The sequence below is a fragment of the Pinus tabuliformis genome, chromosome 1_2 (genome assembly GCF_031772625.1).
Source record: "Pinus tabuliformis cultivar Carrire ecotype Pingquan chromosome 1_2, CPIR1, whole genome shotgun sequence".
NCBI classification, from domain to species: Eukaryota; Viridiplantae; Streptophyta; class Pinopsida; order Pinales; family Pinaceae; genus Pinus; species Pinus tabuliformis.
In genome coordinates this window covers 559,565,194-559,579,095 of record NC_142298.1, presented here as the reverse complement: position 1 = coordinate 559,579,095, position 13,902 = coordinate 559,565,194, and the positions used below count along the sequence as shown (strand labels likewise).

Below are 13,902 nucleotides of genomic sequence, written 5' to 3'. Positions count from 1 at the left end.
ACTCAAATTCTAATGAATCACAAATAAAATTTCTTTGAACCTGTTGCAAATTTGAAATGGCTTTGCTGCTTACTTCAAGCTTCAAAAACAAATGAAAACTTGCAAATAAAACATAACAAGAATAAACTAAGGAAAAGAGAAACTAATAATAGATGAAAATGAACTTGTAAATGCGTATCTGGAAGGAAATTGTCTATAGATTTTATCTCATGAGTCTTCAAATCCTTCCTTGGATTTATCAAAATTCTGACTTTGTTCAACATTATTTGATTATTTATTCTAAATTGGAGTGTGCAATTAGTCTAAATAAAATCTGTTTATTCATGTTCAGAAAATTGAAATTCATAAAATTCACCAGAAATAAAATAAAAATATGCTTCCCTTTGAATTGTAACAATATTACCTCTGCTCATTCCGAGTTAACTTGAGAAGAATTTGTATTATTATAGTGACTGTTCAATAATGCCTTTAGTAAAATAAGATGCATATTGCAACATCAGATAATAAACTAAACATCAGAATGGGATAAAGCCACTAATTGTGGAAAAATATCAACACAGGTTTGAATGCGTGCACACAGCAACATAGACACCCTTAAGGTTATTTTAACAAATTTCGAGGAAAATAACGTAGACTTCAGGTAAGAAAGTGATCCTTAAACTAATCTGGGGCTCAACGAATCCACTACTAAAGTTTTGCCTCTTTGAGAAGAGGACTTAAAAGAATGTAGAACTTAATCTAAATGCAAACTTATACTATAATGCAAGCAAAATAAACTATCTAAATCCTATCTTAATTAGGCAGATATATATCTAACCTAACTAAGAGCAAGATAAATAAATGATAAGGATTTAAATATGTTTGGCTTTTAGTTAATTTCAAGCTAACAAAGTAGTTCAATTAACTGACATTTTGGGTACCAAAACACATCCTATTGGGACCTCTTAACTAAAATAATCAGTCAACAACACTTAGGAAGAAATTCACAAAAATGATATTGATTGTCAAATCAGTAAATCCAACAATTAAATAATAATATGCAGAAATAGTTTATAACACATCACTATTTAATAAATCAGTTTTGTAAGACAGCGTTATGAGTAAATAGTTACTCAAAAACCAGAATTTAATCCATAAGAACAAAGATACATAATAACAATATTGAGACAAATTACCAATATCAACACAAGTGCACAAACGTGAATAAAATGACACATTCTTGTTATCATAAAAATGAAACTGATATTTGAAATAGTAGTATTAGAAATGCCAATTTATTACATCCATTTCTCTTACTCTTATCTCCAACAGTCCTTTACATTGCTTGAACTTCTGTTTTCAAAGTTAGGGCCACAATAGTGCAAACTCTGCTCATCATACATAATTCAAGATATAAAAGAAAAATCCTCAATAATCCCCAGATATGAGATTTCCTCTCCTCCCTCTTACAACTCTAAATTCCTATTGCAAAAATGCTTTTAGAAGTCCAAAATTGCAGAGGAGAGCAGTCTCTTATTACATTTTGCAATATGTTATTTATAATATTTTCAAAGTTATTTTTGAGAGGAAAGTCTGTTGAAGGTAAATCTGCCCAATCTAATTTTATTTGCTCAAAATTCCAATCTTTAATTGTTAGAGCATTCTTATTGATTGAGATCTTTTTCTCCATATCTCTTCCACTGTTTTCCTACAAAAAAGAAATCAAAATAAATTAAGATACAACAATAAAATCAAAATGCCATTTCTGGCATTAAAACAATTCCACTCAAATGCAATTAATTAAATAATTGAAAATAAAATATAAGCTTTCTATTGATGCATTGGATGGTTTAATTAGCCAATGATATTATTTCTGAGTGAATATGAAATTAGAAGAGGCTTAGGGAAATGAAAATGAAGAAAATAAAACTCAGAAAATTGATTTTCTTTTAGAAATAAGAGCTTGATCTTCTTCCTGTTTTTAGACCTAATAAATGACAGAATTTGTTAGTAAATCCTCCTCAGAAATGTTCTCCTTGATTTTATCTTTTCAATGAGCTGTCCTGGGCCTCATTTGACCAAGTATAACTCAATCTATGAGCCTCTAAAATTGATGAGACAAATCTGACATAATTCTGGAAATTCTGTTGCTAGGCTAAAAAAATCACAGTTTTAATTAAAAATCCAATCCTAAATTAAACTCTAATTATCTAATAACTAATACTAATTTAATTGTTAATCGTAAATCAAACTAAATATTAAATAAACTATTTATTAATTAATATTAATCTAACTAACTAATATATAATTAATTATTTATAAACTATTTAATATTAATCTAAATAATAATTAAATTTTAATTTAATTAAATTAATTATATGTTACATATTAATTAATTAAATTAATTTAAAATTTATTATTTAAATATTTAAACTAATATTAAATTACCTACCTTACTTCACTCATATGGTAATGTAGTTACATAAACTTTTTCAAAACAATGAATTAATATATGAGCCCAAAACGAAAGTCAACGTTTAAGTTATTCATAAAGCTTGTATTAGTTGAGGACTCTTGATGCGATGGAGCGATCGCATTGAAACTCAAACAATTGAATTTTTTAAACTTTGGTTAATGCTCCATTGCCCTTTATGATCAGGAGATTGGTGATCGGGAGAAGGGAGGTCCTCGAAGTTTTTAAAAGATGTGTCCATTGGAAAGCCCTGATGTGATTCTCTGATAGTGAAATAAGTTTTATATATATTATTTTTTATATATTAAATTTTAATTTAATTTAATTAATTATTTTATATAATAATTAATTTAAGATTTAATATTAAATATCAATTTTTTATTTTGATTTGATTTTAATGAAATTTAGTTATAAAATTATCTAAACTACAGTGATTTTGAAAATAAAAAATAAACTACAACCACTTAAATATTCTGGGTTTTCGAGATTAGTAATTAATGTGGATATTGGAATAAATTACTAAAATCCCTATGCTTCATGAATTAACTGTATAGTAAAAAAATGAAAAATGTTAGTAATAACTAACTAGAGGTTAATATTTAAAATAAATGCATTATTGAACTAATTTATTTACAAGAATGAAATATTGTACATTTATGCATTTTTAACCCAGACGACATAAATGATTAGACTTCAAAGGAGTGCCATTTACAAACCAGTTGGCCAAATGATGTGAAACAAGTATCAATGAGAAGCTTATAAAAAATAGATTTTAACAAAGCAATCTAAACAAGAATCTAAAGAAAATGAAAAATTAACAAAAGCATAAGATAATCGACTTAGTAAAAATCCTAAAAGCCATTTAGCCAAAATTTTTATAGAAAGGGTCCCCATTATTTGAAGTGAACTTGTCAAAAATGGGGGGGGGGGGGTTGTGTTTTACCATAACAGGTGCATCGCTGGATCTGAACCAAGGAAGAACCTTAACAGATAATGAGGAACTATATCTAATGATGGATTAGGATCTTAAGGTGTAAAATGAACTACCATTATGTGTTTTTACTCATGAATATTCTAGATATGAATACTGATGCATATATTATTCTGTAAATGATATGATCTGGGTATGACTGAAGTTTGGAATAGTTGTAATGTTTAAATCATCATTTATAGATCTGTACGCAGGTTCACTTTAGAAAAGGGGCGTATACACGCTGGTTCTACATATCAAAGCAGCATATACAGAGGTTCACTTTGAGGAAAGCACGTATGCATGCATGTTCGACACATGGAAGTAGCGTCTACCTTATTAAATATGTTTTAGTTGCTTCTGTTTACTACTGTAGTGTTTTTGGGTTCTAGCTTGGGTTCCGGTTACTGTATTCTGGTGACAACATTCTAAAAGATCAAATTGATGGGTTTTCAGAGTGATTAATTGATTCAGTTGTGATTGGTTCAAAAGGAGATTGGTTGATGCAGATATATTTGATGATTCAATGATGTTGTTGATGGATTCAGTCTGAAAATTTATGAAATGTGGTCCCTGGAAGAAAAGAGAAGGTTGTAGCTTTCTGTAGGCCGGCACCTACATACTTGTAAACATATCAACTGGTACAAGAGCTCGGGGGTTGTAGCTCCCTTCCAGTAGAAGCTGGAGAATGAGAGAAGGTTGTAGCCTTTTGCGGGTAGAAGCCTGCGTACTGGTATAAGACTGCACCAGTACAAAATTATAAACATAATTTTCTTATTATTAAAAGAAGACAGAGACAATTGCAACAGATAGTTTTCACCCACATTGGGTTTCCACCTTATATCTTTGTGTTCATGTGTGTTGCTTATGTGTGATGCTTTATTCTGCTTTTATTGCACTGTCTAATGAATTATTGATATACTGGTTAATGTTCAATGCATGATAATTTAGGTAAATCAAAAAATCTCTGCATATACGCAAGTTGCATTAAGTACAATTGCGTATACACGCTAGTTCACTAAGCTGAAGTAGTGTATACAAATCAGTTTTGAAAATTAAATTATTGATCTGATAATACTGATTCACCCCAACTCTTAGTATTATTTCCAACAATTGGTATCAGAGCAGGTCCTTCAGAAGAAGCTTGATCGCTTGAAGGAAAATACATCATCATGAGTAATCAAGAAAGCGGGGGATCCATCAGACCGCGAATATTTGATGGGAGCAACTTTGTTTATTGGAAGGTAAGAACAACAACCTATCTTCAATCTCTTGGAACAGATGTCTGGGAAATCGTGGAAGGAGGGTATACATTTCCATTAACAATTCCTACAGATACGACAGGTAAAAGACAATATGAAACCAATGCCAAGGCTGTCAATAGATTGTTGGGAACTCTGTCACAATCAGAGTTTGTCAAGGTTATGTAGCCCAAATCCACCAAAGAAATATGGGACAAAATTGTTCTAAGCTACGAAGGAGACTCTTAGGTAAACGTGCTAAACTGCAAACTCTCAGAATTCAATATGAAACTCTCAAGATGCACATTGATGATAGTATAGCTAGTTACTTCTTATGTATAGATGAGGTTGTTAATTGCATGAAGAATCTGGGTGGAGATAAAAAAAGTTGCATTAGTTGAAAAAGTTTTTAGATCCTTGTCTGCTAAGTTTGAATCAAAAGCATCTGCCATAGAAGAAAAGCAGGATCTACAGACTATTACTATGACATAGCTGCACAGAATCTTAACTGCCTTTGAGATGAGAAAAGGAAGTGCATCAGATATGAGAGAAGCCGCATTTAAAGCTTCAGCAAAAGGAAAAGAATAACTCAATGAATCAGGACATCTTTAAGAAGAAGAAGATGAGGTAGACTTTGTCAAGAAGCTTCAACGGGGTTCCGAAAGATTCAGAGGTAAACTACCTTTCAAATGTTTTGCCTGTGGTAGAGTCGGTCATTATGTTGCCAAATGTCCTAATAAAGATAAATATGATAAAGGGAAGGAATCTACAAAATGGAATAGAAAACAAAGTGTACGTAAAAAGAGCTACTATACTCATGAAGATAGCGATGGTTTATCAAATAGTGATGAAGATGAAAATAGTAATGATTATAGGTTTCTGACGGCTTTTGAAGATGATGATTTTTTGGATGCTTTAGATGAAGATTATGACAATGAAGAAGATGAGGATCATTTTCGCACATCAAATCACACTGATTCTGAAGAAGAAACCAATGAAGCACTAGAGGAAGAGATAATGATAGAAGAAAAGACTTCGTCCAGGTATGTTCAGAAAAATCATCTAGAAACTCAAATTTTAGGGGAAAAAAGGGCAGGTGTGCAGACAAGAAGAACTATTGCTGAAGCCTCAAGCTATCTAGCATTACTATCTTCCACTAAACCTCAAAATGTAAATGAAGCATGCAGAGATGAATGTTGGGTCAAGGCCATGAATGAAGAACTTGAGCAAATTGAAAAGAATAATACTTGGGAATTAGTTCCTAGACCTCATGATAAGAATATCATAGGAACTAAATGGATATTCAAAAACAAGTTGAACGAAAATGGAGAAGTTATTAGAAACAAGGCCAGACTTGTTTGCAAAGGATATGCTCAACAAGAAGGTATAGATTTTGAAGAAACTTTTGCACCTGTTGCTAGACTTGAAGCCATAAGAATGTTTCTAGCTCTTTCTAGTTTTCAGAAATTCAAAGTATATCAAATGGATGTAAAATATGTCTTTCTTAATGGAGACTTAGAAGAAGAAGTCTATATTGAACAACCAAAAGGATTCATTCTTGGAAATGATGCAAAACTTGTATGCAAACTCAGAAAGGCTCTCTATGGTCTAAAATAGGCTCCAAGGGCCTGGTACTATCGTCTTGATAAATATCTCCACCAACAAGGTTTTTCAAAGGGGTCAGCAGATAACAATCTATATACAAAGATTGACACTGGTAAATTGCTAATAATTATTGTTTATGTTGATGATATCATTTTTGGTAGAAATGAAGAAATGAAACAGAAAATTTAAGATATATGCAGAATTGATATATATAAATATTTTATTAATATGATGAATTACAGATGATGATGTTTACAATGGGTTGCCTGGCTTATATACCGCCATGGGCACCCTTTGGGAAAGGGCATGATCTTATGATCGTGCCCTTTCATCTAATTAAACCTAGAATTAAAAAATAACCTAAAATTAACTAATTTTTTTACATAACATTGCCTTCCTCTCGAAAGAATGCTTTGTACTCAAAGCATGCGCAATGACAGATGTTGTTGACAAAATGCTTCATTCTCCCAAGAAACGTCTTCTTTGGGAAGTCCTTCCACTTGAGCAGATATTCCAAGATAATCAATGTCACACACTGTAAAAGGTTTTGGATTAATCTCTCAATTTCCGTTTTTTGGAGATGTGGATATCGGTATGGCTTGATGTTGACAAGGTCTGACCCTGCTTTAACTTCCGTTCTACGCTCAATTTCCCTACTAGGCGGCATCTTCATAGGTAGGTCTTGAATCTCTGGTGATTCTTCTCTGGTCATATTTGCAGATAACATTTCTAATTGGTGACATTGTATTGCATAAGCAAGTGCTCTTCTTCGACTCAGCTTCATCAAACAATGTAAACTTTGAAACGGGAACTATAAACTCAAAACGGGAACTCTGGCCAAAAAACCCCGAAAAAACATCAAAAACAGTGCTAAAAACGAAAAGTGTTGATGCTGGAATAACACCTTTTTTTTTCCAAGCTAAATTTTCAACATGTTTAAAAATGACGGTGAAAACCAATTTTTGGTGCAAAAATTGTCCAAAAAATGCCCTGAAAACGAAGTGTTGATGATCGAATAACATTTTTTTTTTCTCAATGGTAAATTTTGTGCAAAAAACACCCTCAAAACGAAAAGTGTTGATGCTGGAATAACAATTTTTTTTTTCAAGGGTGAAATTTCAACATTTCAAAATAATAGCATAAAATATTTTATCATGACCCCGAAAAACATTAAAATTTCAAAAAATAAAAATAAAAATTAAAATAAAAATTAAAACAATGAAAAAACACAAAACAAAAAAATAAAAATAACAAAACATAAATAAAAATATATACTAAAAACAAAACATAAAATAAAAAACACAAAACAAAAAAAACGGGCCGCCCCGCCCCGCCGCCCCTTTTGTGCTGTGAACTTGTAAGTCAAATTTGGAAACTTTGGGTTTACATGCATTTCTGTGTCGAACTGATATGTGAACATTTATATCAATACAAGATTGATGTTTATATGAAGATAATTATTATGTGGTTAGGCATTATATTATTTCACAATTATTATGAAATATTAATAAATTAATTAATTTAAAAAATAATATTAGAAATTTGTTAAAATACATTAAATAAAAAATAATATTAATATTTTAAACAAAATTTTAGTTAAAATGTTTGTGAATTATTTTGAATTTTAGTTAAAATGTATGTGAATTATTTTGAATTTTTTAAATAAATTATTAATTTAATTTAGAGTGTAATTATGAAAAATGATTACTCTTTTCCCTGCCCAAAGTTTAACGTAATGCATTCATATGAGACATCTTATTGTAATAACTTTGTACACATAGGAAATATATTATTGTAATAAAATATTTGGTTGGTTTGTAAATTAGTTAGTTAGTAGAGGACTTTGCCATCTCTGTTACTCTATGATATTTTCTCAAAGCTTTGCTCAGTCATGGTTGCTGGGTTATTGAAGTAGCGAGTATGAATGCATGTGATAAGCCTATTGTCTTTTGGGATGATGTTATAGATATTTAGTTGCAAAGTATTCTGGTCGTATCGGTATAGATTACATGTGGGAAAAATGGGAAAGAATAAAACTAAAAGATCAAATAAATCAAATAAATAAATATATAAACAACTACAGAGATTTGTCAGTGTTCATCATCATGTTCTCAAATTCCTCAAAATCAATTCTACCATCTGAGTTTCTGTCAAATCTTGCGATCATCATTTCACAACTCTCCAGATCTTGTCCTTCTTTTAGTCCTAAGCTGAGCAGCACCTGTTGAAGTTCCCATGGGCTGATGAACCCATCCCCATTCTTATCAAAAACACTGAACGCTTCCACCAACTCCTCCTTCAGAGCCACATTGTCCCCAGTCTCTGCCTCCTCTTGAGCACCTTCCTCCCACAGACTCAGAAAAAGGCTGCAGAAATCATCAAAGCTCATCCGTTCCAGAGAACCCATCACTGATTTCATATGATCATCAGACATATGTTGAATTCCAAGCTTTCCCATTAACCCTTGTACGTCCTCTGCAGTAACCAGGCCATCGCCATTGCTGTCCAAGGCACTGAACAGTCGAGCGAGGTCCCATCTATGAACGATATCCGGTCTCCTTTTATTCATAAATTCAAGGCTTGTTTCATCAACCATGCATCCAGACAACGATTCACCAACTGCCATTATAGTATCTGAGTCTTTTGGATTGCAAAGTTCAGGAAACATAGTTTTCATCATCTCAGAAACCCAAACATAAACATAAAAGTTGTAGAAGCTATAAAACTTTTGTACCCAACTCAGGGCCATGGATGCAATCATGCTCCAGTACATGGGCATGGCACAAACATTTGAAACTGCAGGGTTTCTGATGATAAGATGAGACAACATGTTTGGTATATGAATGAGATGCCTCAATTCAATAATTCCTGTAATGGAAAGAGCAGAGAAGAAAAAAGGAGCAGTGTATCTTGGGCGTTACAGAATGGTAGCTATGAAAGCCTGCAATTCCTATTTAAAAGCCTTTCATTACATAGCAGTGAATAATTCCTGCAATGGAAAGAGCAAAGAAGAAAAAGTGGTCCGTGTTGCTTGGGCGCTACAGAATGGTAGCTAACAATGCCTGCGAATCCTATTAAAAGCCTTTGATTGACCGCAGTGAGATGCTACGAAACTCAGCAGCAACAACCGTTGTGATTCGTATTAAGAAAGCCTACATGCATTTCTGTGTTCATCATATATAAACAACTACAGATATTTGTCAGTGTTCATCATCATGTTCACCCCGGCCCTCCCCCCGCCCCCTCCGCCCTCCCCTCCCTCCCCCCGCCCCCTCCCCGACCTCCTCCACCCGCGCAGGGCCACCCCCGGGCCGCCCCGCCCCGCCCGACGGGCGGCGGGTCGATTCCGGGAATCGACCCGCTGCCCGTCGGGTGGGGTGGGGCGGCCCGGGGGTGGCGCTGCGCGCGGCAGGGCCACCCCCGGGCCGCCCCGCCCCGCCCGACGGCGCACAGCGCCACCCCCGGGCCACCCCGCCTCGCTCGACGGGCGGCGGGTCGATTCCCGGAATCGACCCGCCACCCCTTCTGTGCTGTGAACTTGTAAGTCAAATTTGGAAACTTTGGGTTTACATGCATTTCTGTGTCGAACTGATATGTGAACATTAATCCCGCTACAGAGCATCTCAGTGCAATCAATCCCTTCAAATTAAATCACACTGGCAGTTAATATGATTGTTTAGGTGTAACATGTAGGCTATCTGGTTAACTCAATAGATCATTGGTGAATTGTAGGCCAACTGTGCCAGATGGGAGCCTCGTCATGGGCGGTTTCGCTTCAGATACCCTTGGACTCAGTACCTTAAAATTGGCGGCATGCTCAGACATTGTGCTTACTCAGTAGTTGCATTACATGGCTGTCTACGCTCTGAGATACAGGTAAATTAAGCTACATAATTTCACCAGATCTTTATCAATGGTGTTTTACTTGTGGAATTCGGAGAATCTTTCATGGGGTTTCAGTGCTCCATTCTTTTTTTCAGTTCAGTAAGAATTTAAAAAAGAATTATAATTTGAAACGTCATTCATAAAACTTTGCTTCTAGAAATTTTAGATTCTTTTTAGAACTATTCATATAAACAAAATTTTGAAAAAGGGGGAAAAATTCGAAATAGAACTTTGCCCCCAAAGACCCCGCCTTCTGTCCGAAATGTATTGAGGAGGCAATGCACAAAAATCAGCACTGAAGCAGTGAAGGTTCTGGAAGAACTGGCCGAGAGCGTCAAGGAAATGAGGAGATGTGGACCTCTGGAGCCGATGATGAAACGAATTGATACAGCGGTAAAGGAGCTTCACTCGGTTCTTCGCGCCGAGCCCGAGCTCTTCATCGACTCTAAAAAATGGTCCATAGTCGAAGAAATCCCGGAAAAAGATGAAGCTCCTGAAGAAGAATTAACCTTAGAAGATGAGACGACCTCCAATATTGAACCCGAAGCACAGGAATCTCAGGCTGGAGTAGAATTGATGGAGCATAGGAAAACTAGAGCAGTTGCAGGAAGCTCAGACTTGAGGATCTCTTGCTCCATGGATTCTTCGGGACAATATAAATCGAGCCAGGGTAAGCCCTCCCCAGAAAGATGTTCGAGACTTGTATCCTGGCACGGTCCAGAAACCATACCGACAACACCAAGACGAGAAAATACATTTCCAGCCTTAGGCCGCCATTATTCCTCTAGGAAGTTTAACAGAACAAATCAGCTTCAATTCGCAGAGGCGTTTCCTCTTGCTACGTTTGCATCGCTGATGGTAGAATTTACAGCGAGATTAAAGCACCTTGCAGTGGGAGTTGATGAGCTAGGGAAGCTTGCTAGGTTCAAACCTGCAACAGAAGGAGGGATCAATCGGCGTGGGCTGATTTATACAAGATCCAAGGACTTTGTGTCCACTCATGCTTATACTCACGCAGCTGAGTAGTGTCTCTGTATATTTTCAAGAAGTGTAATGGTTAAGAGATGTTGTGCATTTGAATTCCGACAGTAATATATTTACACCTGAAATTAAAGAGCGAGATCCCTCAATATGATAGATTGTTTATGGGCCAGATCAGAAAATTTCAGACATCGATTTTATTTTCAGTTAAATTATAATTTCAGGTTATTATTATTAATAATATTACAGATGAGATGAAAAAGTGAAGATTCTCCAGACAAGAAAAATTGTATTTTAAAAAAAAAGTTATATATTCATTTTACCTTCAATTAAATTATAATGCTTTAAATTAAATTATTATTATTAATCAACTTTTTACATCATAACATATTTTATCCATATTTCATAAATTCAAACATAAGCCACATGTTTCTTTATATTTGTTAAACAATTTTTATCATTAAAATATATTTATTTATAATTTGGAATATAAAATAAAAATATTTTATTTTTAAAAATAATCTCTTTATAAATTTTCTTTACTTTAAAAATAATAATCATGGTAAAACAAATTATTTATCTTTATTTTCATTACTGAATTTTTATATTAAAATATCCTTTTTATTATTGGATTTTTATGATAAAATATGTTTATTTGAATTTTTGAAAAAAAAAAACTCTTATAAAATTTTAATAAAATTTTAATAATTTTTTTCAAAGAATGATGATTAACATTTACTAAAAATGAAACATGATTTAAAATAGAAGAAATTATTTGGATTTTTTTATAAATTTTATCGTACTAAAAATAATAAAAAGTACATTCTAAAATTACTATAACTTTGTTAAATTAAAAGGTTAAAATTGTTGGTGATGTAACAAATATTTTGTAATGTCCTATATGATATGTACACAAATACAATAGCATAGAGGTAAAGGTTAAACTTATAATACTAAAAGCTTGTCATGTGCATGTACATGTTATTAACTTCTAGAGGGAGAAATTAATCTTATAAGATGCTAGATCATGATCTATAATCACATATTATGGCCATAGAGGAAAGGGTTGAATTGGGTGGTCATGATCCATATGGCACTACATCTATTAAGAGTAGTGGTTGAAATTATAAGACTAGAAAGATATTACCTATATCTACATATTACAATAACACAAAAATAGGGGTTTAACTAGGAGGAGGTTATGAGACAATTATATATATTTTTATATTTGTTTTTTAGAGACAATTATTTTATGTGGATTGAAAATTTAATTAATGATGTATAAATATGTAGAATATCGAAAATGTAAAATATCGACCTTCTTCTTTAAATATGCAAATCAATAAAAGCCCCACTACAAAAATAAAAATAAAAAAAATAAAAACTAGAAAATATGAAGAAGAAGATCACTTCCAAAATTATTAAATTTACGAAATAATTATTTAAATTTCATACATTAGAAAATTTAAAGTCAAAAAATAGGTCTTTTGAAAAAAGGGTTACGAAATAATTATTTACATTTCACACACTAGAAAATTTAAAGTCAAAAAATAGGTCTTTTAAAAAAAGGGTGTGATGCAGAATACTCACTTTTTAAAATCAGCATGAAAATCATTACCATTCTAAAACTTGATTTCATCCTTGAACATGAAAAAAATTTAAAGTTCCAAAAACCATGTTCTAAAAAAAACATGTGTATTCTGCATCACCACTTTTGAAAATCGGGTCATTTTTTGCTATCTCTACGAAACGGGTAACAGTATCAGTTCCCGTTTCAAAGTTTACATTGTTATCATCTGAGATGATGATACAACATGATTTTCTGGTGCTTGGAATCCATGTAGTTTGTACTTCTGACCTCCCCATTTGAATTTTATAAATTGTACTTGATGGTTGGCGGCATAAGTACCTAAAGTTCGTAGCCATTGGATACCTAAGACTACATCTACTCCTCCTAATGGTATTATGAAAAACGGAGACTCTAAACTGAAGTCTTGAATCTGCAATTTAACCTTATGGCATTTTCCCACCTTTTCAATCTTCTTACCGTTAGCTATCATCACTTTCATGTTTGGTAAGGGAAATGAAAATATATTGAGTCTCTTTGCCACGGTTGCATCTAGAAAATTGTGTGTGCTTTCAGAGTTGACGAGAACCACTACGTTGTTCTTCTTTATGTGTCCTTTTAACTTTAAAGTTTGAGGTTGTGATATACCTGTCATAGCTGATAATGATACTTGTGGAATACTTCCATCATCTAGTTCTGGTGAGAATTCTGGGGCATCTTCTGTGTCTTCTACGTCATAATCTTCACTGTTTGAATCATTGGTTGCTTCACAATTATATAGGTTCTTTGGTTCTTTTCCTTTAGCACATCTATGTTTGGGGTCCCACTTCTCACCACAGCGTTTACATTTACCCTCTTTTATCCTTTGCATTTCCACATTAGATTTTTCATCTTCACGACGATGTGGTGGAACATATCTTGTATTATTTGAGTCCACATACTGGGGTATCCTTCGTCTTGCATAAGCTTTTTCCGCTGTTGACCAAAATATTGGTTCGGATTTCTTTTCGGCTGTTTTTGATTTTCGTCTTGCTTCTTCTATAGATGTAATATCATGCATCTCAAGTTCTGCTTGTAAATGGGTTTTGAGTCCCGAGATGTATGATTGAATTAGACGAGATTCTGATAACCCAGGTACTCGTGTTACTAAGGTCTCCCATTCTTGAGTGTATTCATCGACACTTCCTTTTTGTCGTAGTTT

General features: G+C 33.4%; 1 protein-coding gene and 1 pseudogene across 1 annotated transcript; one reads left to right on the top strand and one right to left on the bottom strand.

Moving 5' to 3' along the window:
- Positions 1–8,345: 8,345 nt before the first annotated feature.
- LOC149206824 (calmodulin-like protein 2 pseudogene) lies at positions 8,346–9,263 on the bottom strand (annotated as a pseudogene).
- A 734-nt stretch (positions 9,264–9,997) lies between these two features.
- On the top strand, positions 9,998–11,281 carry LOC149206823 (aluminum-activated malate transporter 9-like). The gene is made up of 2 exons (XM_089393803.1): positions 9,998–10,144; positions 10,397–11,281. The coding sequence occupies exons 1-2, from the start codon at positions 10,082–10,084 to the stop codon at positions 11,177–11,179; spliced, it is 846 nt and encodes a 281-aa protein (XP_089249929.1). The 5' UTR covers positions 9,998–10,081; the 3' UTR covers positions 11,180–11,281.
- The last annotated feature ends 2,621 nt before the right edge of the window (positions 11,282–13,902 follow it).